This window comes from Canis aureus, chromosome 2, assembly GCF_053574225.1.
Source record: "Canis aureus isolate CA01 chromosome 2, VMU_Caureus_v.1.0, whole genome shotgun sequence".
Classification (NCBI taxonomy): domain Eukaryota; kingdom Metazoa; phylum Chordata; class Mammalia; order Carnivora; family Canidae; genus Canis; species Canis aureus.
In genome coordinates this window covers 28,875,881-28,890,523 of record NC_135612.1, presented here as the reverse complement: position 1 = coordinate 28,890,523, position 14,643 = coordinate 28,875,881, and the positions used below count along the sequence as shown (strand labels likewise).

At 35.6% G+C, this 14,643-nt stretch overlaps 1 protein-coding gene across 7 annotated transcripts in view; it reads right to left on the bottom strand.

The window, feature by feature from the left end:
* Nucleotides 1–14,643, bottom strand: part of AP3B1 (adaptor related protein complex 3 subunit beta 1) — a 265,282-nt gene that overhangs the window by 211,355 nt on the left and 39,284 nt on the right. For 6 of the 7 annotated variants that reach the window (XR_013362344.1, XM_077867315.1, XM_077867294.1 and 3 more), the window contains exon 3: nucleotides 9,978–10,052. The exons of the other annotated variant lie outside the window; for it this stretch is intronic. Coding sequence is in view for 5 of the 6 variants with exons in the window: in XM_077867315.1 (XP_077723441.1) it covers nucleotides 9,978–10,052 (75 nt within the window). In the remaining variant the exon portion in view is untranslated. The remainder of the gene's footprint in view (nucleotides 1–9,977; nucleotides 10,053–14,643) is intronic. 7 annotated transcript variants of the gene reach the window in all.

The window sequence follows — 14,643 nt, the reverse complement described above, 5'->3', positions numbered from 1 at the left end:
ACAGACCCCAAAACAAATGAACGCAAAGAAGCTCAAACCAAGACAACTGAAAAGTCAAAGATAAATAGTAAAGCAAAAAAGCTGCAAGAGAAAAAGGACAAATTACAAAAGTGTTATCAATATTCAATTAAAAGGGACATTGCATAAGGAATTAAAGAGGATCTTTAAAGTATCTTTAGAGCACTGAAAGAAAAACAACATCTACATAACTCAGCATCCTACAACCAATGAAATGATGCTTTAGCAATAGAGGTAAAATGGAAACACTTTCAGTTAAGAGATTTCATCACCAACAGATCTGCACCACAGTAAAAGCTAATGGTATTTTTTTTTAATCTTTTTTTTTTTTTTTATGATAGTCACAGAGAGAGAGAGAGAGAGAGAGAGGCAGAGACACAGGCAGAGGGAGAAGGAGGCCCCATGCACCGGGAGCCCGATGTGGGATTCGATCCCGGGTCTCCAGGATGTCACCCTGGGCCAAAAGCAGGCGCCAAACCGCTGCGCCACCCAGGGATCCCCGCTAATGGTATTTTTTAAGGCAGGAAGATAATGATAGAAATTTGGATCTTAACAACACAAAGAACATTGGGATGGTAAATATCTGAATAAATGATAAATACTTTTTTCTAGGTTTTTGTCTTTAAAAAACCATGAGTATTTAAGGGTTGCAGAAGGGAAAGTGGGGGTGGGATAGGGTAACTGAGTGATAAGCATTAAGGAGGGTATGTGATGAGATGAGCACTGAGTGTTATACTAGTTGTTGGCCAACTGAATTTAAATTAAATAAACAAACAAGTAAATAAATATCATGAGTATTTAAAACAAAAATTGCAGAGCACCTGGGTGGCTCAGTTGGTTAAGCATTTGCCTTTGGGTCAGGTCATGATCCCAGGGTCCTGGGATCAAGCCCCTCATCAGACTCCCTATTCAGCAGAGTCTGCTTCTCCCTCTCCCTCTGCCACTCCCCCTGTTTGTGCTCTCTCTCTCTTAAATAAATAAAATCTGTTAAAAAAATTTTTTTGCATTGTCTCATGATGTCATGATGTTTTTAATCTCACACGTATAATATCTAAAATATAAAAGATAGAAGGAATATGGATGTATACAGCTGTAAGATTTCTTTATTTTAAGTGAACAGATGCAATATTAAATAAGACTACAAAAAGAATAAATACAGTCAACAGTAAAAATAATGCAAAAATAAACACAGTAAAAATAAAAACAAGAACATTTAAAATGGGATTTCCTCCAAAACAAGGGAAGGAAAGAAAAAAGAAACAAATGAAGCAAATAAAAAGGAACAGTATAACATAACAGTACACTCAAATCTGAACACATCAATAGGATATTAAGTGTTACAAGAATAAACAATCCAATTTAAAGACACAGTTTGACAGAATGGATGGAGAAAAAATGGAGCCACATGCTGTTAGTAAGAGATGCACATTAGATACAAAGACACAGGCTGAGAGCAAATAGATGAAGAAAAGATATACCATACAAAGAGATGAGAAGGCTAGAGAGGCAGTATTAATAACAAATCAAATAGACTTAAAAAAAAAAAGTATTACCAGAGATAAAGAAGGACTTATTTTAGGATAAAAGGGTCAATTTATCATGATGACATAAAAAGAGTGATGCCTGACGGGAGTACTTAACTATAATATATATATATATATATATATATTATTTATTTATTTATTTATTGGAGATTCAAAATCCCTCTACTAGCAATCAGTGGAACAACTAGACAAGAGGTCAGTAAAAATAATTTTAAAAATCTAACCAATATTAACCACATTTATTTAAATAACACATATCCAACAATAGCAGAATATACATTCTCTTTGAGCATGGTATGCACACCAAAATAAACTTTGATGATCTATAAACAAGTTCCTATAAGGTTTAAGAATGAAATAACATTAGGTATGCTTTAAGACTAAAATAGAATCATGTTACAAAGCAATCAAGGATAAAATCATTAAGACAACCTTTCCACCCCCAATGTCAGGAAATTAAACAATGTACTCTTAAATAATCCATGAGTCGAAACAGAAATCATAAAGTAAATAAAAAATATTTTTAACTAAACAACAAAAATGCATAACATTAAATTTGGAAAATGCTAATGAAGCAATGTTTAGAAGGAAATAGTGTTAAAAATTTATGTTAACAAAAAGATTTTATCTTAGTTCCCAACTCAAGATATTTAAAAAAAGAACAAACCCTAAATTATGTATAAGCCTGAAATATGAAAGATAAATACAAGTCATTAATTATGAAAAACCCATCATAACATAGAAAACAGAAAAAAGTAAGCTGATAAAATCAAAAGCTATTTTTCAAAAGGTCAATACAATTGATTAGGTTCTAAATTAATCAAGAAAAAAGATAAGAACTACCAATATCAGGAAGAAAAGAGAAAAATATCACTACAGAAGGCATAGACACTAATACTAAGGAAATATTACTAACAACCTTACTTTAATAAACTGACAACCTGAATGAAATGGATAAATTTCTTGAATGACAAATTACTAATCCAAGTCCAATAAGAAATAGAAAATCTAAATAGCCCTGTGTTGGAGGTCCACCAAGACCATCTTCAGGCTGGATGACTGGCCAAAAGGATTTACAAGACTCCAAAAGTTGTTACACTCAGGGTTATGGTTCATTACAGCAAAAGCATACACAGTAAAAAATTAGCAAAAGGACAAGATACATGGGTGAAGTCCAGAGGAAACCAGACACAAGCTTCCAAGAGTCCTTTCACCAGTGGAATCAGCATAAGATCTGCTTAATTCCTTGAGCAACAGTGTGTGATGACATGTACAAAATATTGCCAACCAGGAAACTTGACTGAGAAAGATTGTCCAAAGCATTTATTAGGGATCAGTCACATACATATCGTACAACTACAATCACTGTCATCACTACGTATGAGATCAGTAACAGAAGCTTCAGAACAGGAAAAGAAAAAGCAGGTGTCTACCATAAATTGCATTTTTAGTATACATTATCTGGACAAACTAGTACACCACGGCTCAAGACAACAGAGACATTAAACACTTTTATCAGAGAGAATAGTCCACTAGCTCAGTCTGCCCAAGACAGACAAGGGAGAGTCATGAGAACATCTTTCTACTGAATATACAGCGTTTGAGCAACCCAAGCCTACTGAGTTAACTATTTCCCACAGAGGTCTATACTCAATAAACAACTTGAATTCATCATTTAAAACCTTCCCATAAAATAAACTCCAAGCCCAGATGATTTCATAGTAAGGATAAAATAATACCATTTAAGATAAAATAACCCTACACATACTCTACAACAAAGGAGAAACAAGTCTCAACTCATTTTATAAAGCCAGTATTAACCTGATTACCATGATATCAAAACAAAAGCCACTGCAAGGGAAAAAAAATCCTTCAATAACATACAGATGAAAAATTCCTTAACAAAAAATTAGGAAATCAATTCTAACAGTATAAACGTTTAATACATCCTGACTATGACGGGTTTACCCCATGAATAAAAAAGTTTAGTAAGTGAAAATCAATCCTATTCATTTACCATATTAAGAGAATAGAGAAAAATCATGATAATTTCAGTAGTTACTGAAAAAGCACTTGAAAAAATTTCAAAACTCATTCACTATAAAAACTTCCAGGAAAGTAGGGATAGAAAGAACTCCTCAACAGGATTACAGACAGCTGCAAAAAAACCCTATAGCTAATATCATAATCAATGGTAAAAGGCTCAGTGCTTTCTAAACGAGAAACAAGACAAGGATAACCATTCTCATCACTTTTATTCAACATCGTAATGTACACTGTGCTCAATATAATATGACAAGAAGAAAAAAGGAATAGAAAAATAAAATTATAGTTGTACATGATATTATCATTTATGTAACAAAGCCGATGAAATCTATAAAATAGCTTTCAGAACTAATAAGTGAATTTAGCAAGGACACAAGATCAATATACAAAGTCAATTCTGCATGCTAGCAATAACCAATTGGGAAATGAAATCAAAAACACAATGTTGTTTAAAATAGCACTCAAAACTCCTAAAAACTAAATTTAAAGCATGTGCAAAACTTGCATACCAAAAACTACAAGATACTGCAAAAGGAAATTACAGAAGACCACATTCACGGGCTGGAAGACTTAATACGGTAAAGATAGTAATTCTTCTCAAAGTGATCTATAAATTCAATGTAAACAAAATCAATCCTAACAGGCTTTTGAAGATACTGACATGCTAATTTTAACACTTACATAAAAAGACAAAGGACCCAGATTACCCAAAATAATGTTAAAAACGGAACAAGACTGCAGTGCTTATGCTACCAGACTTCAAGACTCAAAATAAGACTATAGTAAACAAGGCAGTGTGATATGGCAAACAGATCAATGGCACAAAACAGATCAACAATATTTCACAAGAAGGCAGGGTAATTCAAAGGGTGAAAAGATTTGGTCTTCTTAAATATGGTATCAGAACAATCGAATATCTGGAAAAAAAATTATTTTGAAATCTCAAATCTTAACTCATATCACACACAATATCTAATTTAAAATGTAGTGCACAGTAAAGAATTAATATAGTAGGCCAGAGACTGCTATCCTTAGAAAGTCTGCTTACAAAGTTGGCCTGATGGCATCTGGGAACTTGAATTTCAAGGGTAATTTCCACATTCTCTAACTGAGAAAGAGGGTTTACATACAAACAATATGGTTTATGCTCAGCATTTGCTTTCTTGGGTCGCCTGGGTAGCTCAGCGGTTGAGCATCTGCCTTTTGCTCGGGGTGTGATCCTGGAGTCCCGGGATTGAGTCCCACATCAGGCTTCCAGCATGGAGCCTGCTTCTCCCTCTGCCTGTGTCTCTGCCTCTCTTTGTGTGTGTCTCTCATGAATAAGTTAAAAAAAAAAATCTTTAACAAAAACAAACACACATTTGCTTTCTTTCAGGGAGTCGGAATTTTGGCACTTGCTAGACAGTTAATGCCTATATGAACAGTGCCCCCACCCCTGCCCCGAAAGACGTGGGCACTTAGTCACTAATGAGCTTTCCCAGTGGACACCACTTCATACTTTTTGTCACAATTGATGCTGGAGGAATTGACTGTCACTGGGAAAAACATTGGGAAAGGAAACTTGGAAGTTTGTATCTAATTTCCTCTGGACTTCACCTCACATACCTCTTTCAGGGCCTAATTTTGCTATGTGTCTTTTCACTGTAATAAATCATAGCTATCAGTATGACTATATCTTGAGTCTTATGAATCCTCCCAGTGAATCACAGAACCTGTGGATCACAGACTTATGACATGGATCACAGACCTAAATACAATAGCTGAAACTATTAAACTTTTAGAACAAACCAGGAAAATCTTTGACATTAGGTTAGGCAAAGATTTCTTAAACAGGTCACAAAAAATCAAGAAGTATAACTGAAAAAAAAAAAAAACAGATAAAATGGACTTTATCAAAAATCAAATGTTTGTTTTTTTAAAAAGATATTAAAACAAAAAAGGCAGGCCACAGACCAAGAGAAAATAAATAAGAGTAAATAACTATCTGACAGAAGACTGGTACCAGAATTTTTACACTTTAAAATAAGAAAAAAATTTAAAAACAAGCTAAAGATCTGAATAGTTTAGAAGAGATACAACTAACCAATAAATCATAAAAAGATGCTCAGCATCACTAAATATAAGAAAATGCAAAGAAAGGCACAACGAAATAACATTATACACCTACCAAAGTGGCTAATGTTGAGTCTAATAAGATCTAGTCTAATAAGATCAAGTCAGAAACGATGTGAACCAACTGGAATTCATATACAATTGCTGGTGGGAATATAAATGGTACAACCACTCTGGAAAACTCCATACACTATTTTCTTAAAACTAAATATCCATTTCTCAGACAATGCAATTGATCTAGGTATTTAGAAAAGAAAAAAAAATTAAACAAAAATTAAAATACAAGAAAAATTAAAATACATGACCACATATAGCATTTTATTCCAGTGCAGTGTAACAAGTCAATGTAAAAATTGTGAAACATCAGATTATAGCAAAAAGGAACAAAATGTGACAACATGAAACAGCATAGGTGAATCTCAAGACTCCTCAGTAAAGGAAATCAAAGAGATACCATACTATCTGGTTTAATTTATAAGAAATTCAAAAAATGACAAAACTATAGTGACAGAAAGCAGATAAGTAGTTTCTTGGAGATTCAAAGTGGATCACAGCCATATATATAAAAGTTAAATCTATAGAACTCTTAGGAAAGACAAGTATAAATCATTGGATCCTTGGATTAAGCACCCAGATGAATTAAAAATGGATCACAGTACTATATTAAAGCTGAATCTACAGAACTCTTATGAAAGACAAGTATAAATCTCCATGACTTTGGATTAAGCATCCATTTCTTAAGTATAATACCTAAAGTATAAGCAAACAAATAAAAAGAGATGAATTGGAGTTCATGAAAATGTAAAATGTGCTTCAAAGGACATGATCAAGAAAATGAAGATAATCCATACAACAAGAGAAAATATATGCAAATTAGACACCAGATATGAGTCTAGTGTTCATGATATATAAAGAATTCTAACAATAAACAGAAAGACAATTATTTTTTCTTTTTTAGATTTTATTTATTTATTCATGAGAGATACAGAGAGAGAGAGGCAGAGACACAGGCAGAGGGAGAAGCAGGCTCCATGCTGGGAGCCCAACACGGGACTGGATCCCAGGTCTCCAGGATCAGGCCCTGGGCTGAAGGTGGCACTAAACTGCTAACCCACTCAGGCTGCCCCAGAAAGACAATTCGATTTCAAAATGTTAAAAGAATCTAAATAGACATTTTTCCAAAGAAGATGTAGAACTGGCCAATAGATGCTCAACGGTTTTTTACTAGAGAAAAGCAAATCAAAAACTGCAAAAGCAGCAATGAGATTCCACTTTATACCCTCTAGGATAGCTATAATCTAAAAGAAAGTAATTTTTTCAAAAAAGAAAAGTATCAATGAGGATGTGGAGAAATTATAACTCACATACATTATTGATAGAAACATAAAATGATGCAGCTACTGTTGAAAAGAGTTTGGTAAGTCCTCAAAAAAACATATAGTAACCATAAAATCACTACAAGAGAAATAAACACATAGGTCCACACACAAACTTGTACAACGTGTTTAAAGTAATGTTATTCACGATAGCTAAAAAGTGAAAACAACCCAAGTGCCACTGATGAATGAATATACAAAACTCACTATATCCATACCACAGAATATTATTCAGCAATAAAGAGGAATGAGGTACTGATACACACTATAACATGGACAGACTTGGAAAACATCACACTAAGTAAAAGGAGCCAGACACAAACATCACATACTATATGGCTTCATTTATATGAAATGCCCAGAATAGCCAAATCCATAGAAACAGAAAGTAGATTATTGGCTGCCTAGGGATGGGGTATAAAAGGCATGACTGCTAATGAAAGCAGGATTACTTTTTGAGGTGACAAAAATGTAGAGGAAGTAGATGGTAGTAATGCTTGTATAATTCTGTAAATACACTACATGTCATTGAACGGCACGCTTTAAAAGTTTTGGCATATTAACTATATTTCAATAATCTTTTTTTTTTTTAATTCATGAGAAATAGAGGCAGAGACATAGGCAGAGGGAAAAGCAGGCTCCCAAGGGGAAACTGATGTGGGACTCAAACCCGGGACTCCAGGGTCATGTCCCAACCCAAAGGCAGATGCTTAACCACTGAGCTACTCAGGCATCCTTCAATAATCTTTCAAAAAGATGACTGACTAAAAATAACCATTTATTTTTAGGCGGTTTTAGCATTTTTAGAAGTAAAATGCATGATATCATGGGAAATTTAGGAGGAAGAAATGGAATTATATTGTCCTAAGGTTTTCAAAGTATATGTGAAGTGTTATTATGTTCCTTGAAAGCAGTGATATTGTAAATCCTAGCGGTAGACTGTTATAAGATAAAAATGTACACTGTACACCTACTAAATAAAACAGAGATACAGCTTTTTTTTAAATTTTTTTTAAAGATTTTATTTATTTATTCATAGAGACACAGCTAGAGAAAGAGAGGCAGAGACACAGGCAGAGGGAGAAGCAGGCACCATGCAGGGAGCCTGATGTGGGACTCGATCCCGGGTCTCCAGGATCACACCCTGGGCTGTAGGCGGCGCTAAACCGCTGCGCCACCGGGGCTGCCCCGAGATACAGCTTTAACAGCAATATTAATACTTGATTATAAGTGAAAAACTTCCTTATATCCTTAATTTCTGCTTCTTATACTCCATCTATCGCCTCCTAAAACATCTGCCCAGATGTCACTAAGTCCTTGAAAATATTCTTCAATGGAGAGTGCTCTTTCTGTCAAACTTTCCAGACCCAAAAACAGAGCCAAGCACATTCCTCACAGTCGATGTTCACAGTTGTTAGCAATGGGCAAAGAGGAAGCATGTGTGCTGACATTTTCATTCTCATACATATATCACTACTTCCTACTGAGTAAACATATCCTCCAGACAATCACTACCATACCAGTTGACAGTGAGATGCATGAGAGACATGATCATTCAATCCTCTTCCTAACTGCCTTTTATTCTTTTAAAAACAAGCCATTTGCTCAAATCAATCTCTTATCCCCTTCACTGAACTCTTCATCCTACTCATCTTATTCAATGGTTTCTACACAGGCTCTTATTTTTTCTTTCGCACTCTATCAAAAGCCATTCGTCCATTTGACCCAACATTACCTTGGCCTCAAAGTTCTTTGATTTTCTGTTTCAAACACCATTGAGAAATGCACACAGAGAAAAGTAATCAAAGGCTCATGACACATCCTGCTTTTGCCCACCTCCTGCTGTACAGAGGCAGGGTATACCAAAACTAAAATGTTTCAAAAAGAACACTATATTTGGAGAGATAATACTTGGGTTCAAACACTGGCCTAATACTGCATGAACTTAGGTCTGTTTCACTGGACATGTGCTATCTCAAAATTAAATACCTAGAGCAGAATTTAAAGTACACAGGCTTCTAAGAATATGATCATCATTCACTCAGGTGAATTAATCTCAATTTACTTTTCACATTTTCCACCCAAAAATCCAAATACTGTTTATTCATTTAAGATTATGGATATCCTTAAGTGGGAGGCCCCTGGTGCCCCTCCATCCCCATGAGGGGGTGGGACGGGGGCCACCATCCTTGCGGGGCCGCTGGTGAAATACCACTACTCTTATCGTATTTTTCACTGACCTGGTGGGGGAGGGGGGCAAGCCCTGAGGGTCTCTCACCTGGCGGGGGGGGGGGGGGGGGGGGGGGGGGGGGCAACCCTATCAAATGGTAATGCAGGTGTCCTAAGGCGAGCTCAGGGAGGACAAAAACCTCCCCTGCAACAGAAGGGCAAAAGCTCGCTTGACCTTGATTTTCAGTACGAATACAGACCCTCACAATCCTTCTGACCTTTTGGGTTTTAAGCAGGAGGTGTCAGAAAAGTAAAAAAAAAAAAAAAAAAAAGATTATGGATATCTTAACTATAACAAAAAAAATCTAGTGATACTTACGGATCTTGTTGCATTTCAAAGTAACTGAAAAATACAGGATTCTTTTACAACAAAAGGAATCATGAAAATAATGAATCAAAATAGTATCCCAAGGGCACCTGGGTGGCTCAGCCAGTTGAGTGGTTAAGTGTCAGACCCCTGGTTTTAGCTGGGGTCATGATCCCAGGATTGCTCACAGTGTCTGCTTGAGATTCTTTCCCCTCCTCCCTCTCTCTCCCTCCCGCTCTGCTCTTCCCTTGCCACACCCCCAACTTCACTCAGCACATACGTGCGCACTGGCACACTCTCTGTAAAATAAATAAATCAATAAAATCTTAAAAAAAAAAAAGGTACCTCAATATTTTTACTGGCCACATTCTTCACAACAGCAGGAAACAGTTCAGATGCATTTTTCCCTTTTGCAATCATCTGAAGAATAAAAGTGGAGTATTAGAGCTAAAATCTTTTTAAAATTAGTATTCTGGAAAAAAAAAACAAATTCTACATACATTAAATATTTAGAAAACTGAATCAGCAAATAAGCTATGATGTTAACAAGCTGAAATCTTTTTTTTTTAAGATTTTATTTATTTCTTCATGAGAGAGATGGGGGGGGAGGGGGTGGGCACAGAGACCTAGGCAGAGGGAGAAGCAGGCTCCATGCAGGGAACCTGATGCAGGACTCAGACACTCAACCACTGAGCCACCCAGGCGTCCCAACAAACTGAAATCTTTTTGAGTTATCTTACTTATTACTTATCTCAACTATCTGCATCAAAGAACAAATAATGACTTGTGTATTAATATACAAATATATAGACACATTAAAGAAAAAATATACAGTAATTTAAGACACAATAAGATATTTATTTACAATAGTTTTCATTTATAGCTAATGAGACTATAAATACTTTTAAATATTTACATTGTTCTTTATTTTCCAGGTTCTTAAAGTTATACCGCATTTGCAATGGGGATGGCCAGGGGTGTGTGAAATCAATGTTATTTGGGACAAACTATTTCTCCCCTGGCCTTCTCATCATGGGTTTCCCTACTTCTCCAACTATTACTCTTCAAAGTTCCTTTCACCAAGTCCTCTTCTCTGCCCACTAAAGTTCTGTGCACCACCATCTTTTCAAGCTATACTACTCTACAATCTCTGAAACTTCTAACATTTCATTCACCTTCATGACTTAACTCTCACCAGTATGGGGATCAACTCTCCAAACTCTAGCCTTAACTCTCAGCCCTAATTCCACTTCTGTAACTGGACATTATTAGATGTCTCTCTCATTTCAAACTTGCTGTCTAAAACCACTTATAATAAAATGGCATTCATGCTACAACTTCCTATTTCCACCAGTTTTCCCAGATACCAGAAACCAACAGAATTACTCAAATCTACAAAATATCTAAGTCCCATTGTAATTTATTTGTACAATCACATTAATTCTCACTGTTACTATCCTAAAATAGGTCACTATCACCTCACAAAGGACTTTTCCAATGGTCTCTGATTCCTGTCCATAATGTACATCACTGACAGTTTCACAAGCTTAAAACACTTCCATGCACACTGTCAGCCTCTATCAAAGATTTCAAAAGCCCCTGACTGTCTAAGAATCCAAACTATTTCACTTAATATTAAACGCCCTCACAATTTGCAACATTTCTTTTAAGCACATCAATCATTATTGTTTTACACTATGTAATTATCAAAGTAAATTGACCTACTACTACCAGAACATTCTCTAGTCCCTCTATGCCTATACTCATATCACACTACCAAATCAATTCTTTTTACTTTACACATTCTCTCGAACTTTAATCATTATCCCTTCCTAGAACCATCTTCTAATATTTAGCCTACTATGTCATCCAATTCTAATTTCCTCTAGAATTTTTTAATTCACACTTTTCATCTGGAATTTTCTATGTGCTATGTTTCATTTCTATTTATTTTAATTGTATGTCTCCCTATACCCCCATTTCCTTTACTCTTATTACCAGAATATATCTTCAGGTCTATTAGTAGTCAAGACTTTGGTAGCTACAAAATAAAGTTTAAACTATGGGATAACTTCCTGAAAAGGGGTTCTTTATGAATTACACATTAAATCTAAGAAACTAGTTAAAAAATAGAGTATTAGTTTTAAAAATGTATAACAAATGTTTTACAATATATAAGTGATATTTTAAGCATAATAATCCCAGTTAACAATTTCTCAATAAGACCTTTCTACAGGGGCACCTGGGTGGCTCAGTAGTTGAGCCTATACTTTAGACTCATGTCATGATCCCAGGGTCCTGGGATCGAGTCCCACATCAGGCCCCCCGTGGGGAGCCTGCTTCTCCCTCTGCTATGTCTCTGCCTTTCTCTCTCTCTCATGAATAAATAAAGTCTTAAAAAAAAAAAAGACCTCTCTATAGGATAGCTTTAATAATACTCTAATACAAGCTAGTCTTTTTATATTCTATTTCCTTACATGTCATATTATGATTTGAGTATTTTGTGTTTTTTTTTTTTAAGATTTTATTTATTTATTTGAGAGAGAAAGCAAGTGAGCAAGAGAAGCAAGTGAGCAAGAGAGAGCACGAGCAGGGAGCGGGGGAGTGGCAGAGGGAGAGGGAGAAGCAGATTCCCTATGGGGCAGGAAGCCCCACACAGGGCTCAATCCCAGGACCCTGAGATCATGACTTGAGCTGAAAGACGCTTAACTGACTGAGCTGCCTAGGTACCCTGATTTGAATATTCTATAAACCTGCTGAGTAGTACAGAAGTTCACAAAATACTGCACCTAAAACATCTTTGTATGATTTTACACCTGCCTCAATTTCCTCATTTGTAAAATAAGAAGACAGGGATCAAATGTTCTCTAGGGTCCACTGTTTCAGTTATTCAATAACAACCTGTCCTACTATATACAATTCCAAGGATTCCCCAGCTGTTCTACATATATAAAGATGCTAACAGATGAGGGAAGAAAAAAAATCCTTGAGTCAAATTCATTTAACAAATATTTGCTGAGAGAACACTACATGCCAGGGACTATTGTAGACCTTGATGATACAACTGTAAACAGTATACACTTGCCCATTAAAGATTAACTACTAATGAAGGCAAATGACAATAAACAAAGATAATACGTGAGATGGTAAAAGAGAGTACTATGAGAAACAAAAGGACTATATGAAAAATGAAAGTGCTAAGGTGGGGGTGAGAGCTGCTTTTTAATGTTTAGTGTTTTCCTAGTATAAATTTCCCATCCTTATATTTTTAATTTATCTATGTCTTTATAATAAAAGTGGGTTTCTCCTTGGGGCACTTGGGTAGCTCAGTCAGTTAAGTGACTGCCTTCAGCTTGGGTCAGGATCCCAGGGTACTGAGATCAAGCCCTGAATCGAGTTCCCTAATCAGCATCAGGCTCCTTGATCAGCAGGGAGTCTGCTTCTCCTTCTGTCCCTCCCCACAACTCAGGTTCTCTCTTGCTATCTCTCTCTCTCAACTAAATAAATGAGTAATCTCTAAAAAAAATAAATAAAAGCTGGTTTCTCCTAGAGAACATAGAGTTGCATCCTGATATTTTCAACTATCTAACAATCTATTTTAGTTGGTAATTTTAGATCACTCACATTTAATGTAATTTTGATGTGGTTTGATTCATGTCTACAGTTTTACTACCTGTTTTCTTGTTACTGCCTGTGTTTTTGCCTGACCCCTGTCATTCCCATTATTTGGGAGCATTTAAGTATTTACTATTTTAACTTTTAAATTGATTTATTTTGCCTGCATATTCTTGTAAAACTTTTAGTGGTTCTTCCCCTAGGGATTATTTAGATAGATAGAGAAGTCTATCTTTCACAGTCTACTTTGAGTTAATACTGAATCAAGACAAATAAAATGTAGAAACCTTACCAGATAGGCCCTTTCAATCCTACCTGCCTGCTAGCCTTTATATTATAGCTACCATATATATTTTATCTATAGCCATTAAAAACCTCTCAGTATAATGTAAGAAGAATAAAATTAGTCCTTTATGCTTACCAAATATGGTGGACCCTGGGACAATGCAGGGGTTAGGGGGCACCAACCTCCTGCCAAGTTGAATATCCATGTGTATGTAACTTTTGACTCCTCCCCTCATATTAATAGCCTACTGTTGACTGGAAGCCCTACTGATAATATAAACAGTCTATTAACACATATTTTGCATGTTATATGTGTTATATACTGTATTCTTACAATACAGCTAGAAAAAAGAAAATATTAAGAAAATCATAAGGAAAAGGAAATACACAGTACTATACTATAAAAATAATACGTATAAGTGGACCCATGCAATTCAAACCTGTGTTGTTCAAGTATCACCTCTTTTTTCTTTCAGTACTTAAAAGATGCTCCAGAGGCACCTAGGAAGCTCAGTCAATTGAGCATCTGACTCTTCATTTCAGTTCAGGTCATGATCTCAGAGTTGTGAGATCAAGCCCAGTGTCAAGCTCCATGCTGAGAATGGAGCCTCAGCATGGAGCCTGCTTAAGATTCTCTCACCCTCTCCCTTTGCCCCTCCCCTGCTTGCGCACATACATACATACATACATATATAAATAAAAAGTTCCACTGTCTTCTGGCTGCCACGGTTTCTGATGAGAAATACAGAGTTACTTAAATCACTGGTCCTTATATGTATCATTTTTTTCCCCAGGTACATCCAAGATTACTTTTTATTTTTGGTTTTACACAGTACAATTGCTTTGCGATTAGGCATGGTTTTCTTTGAGTTTATTATGACTGGGATATTCTGAACTTTTCAACCCTAAGTTTAAGTCATTCATTAATTTGGGTAGTTACCAACCATTATTTCTTGAAGTATTTTCACTGTCCCAATCTCTTTCTCTTCTTTTAAACATATATTAGGTCTTTAGGTATTATCCAACAAAACCCTGAGGCTGTATTCATTTCTTTTCCTTTTAATCTACTCTGCAAATTGACTAATTTCTAATGATCTGTCTTCAACTTCTG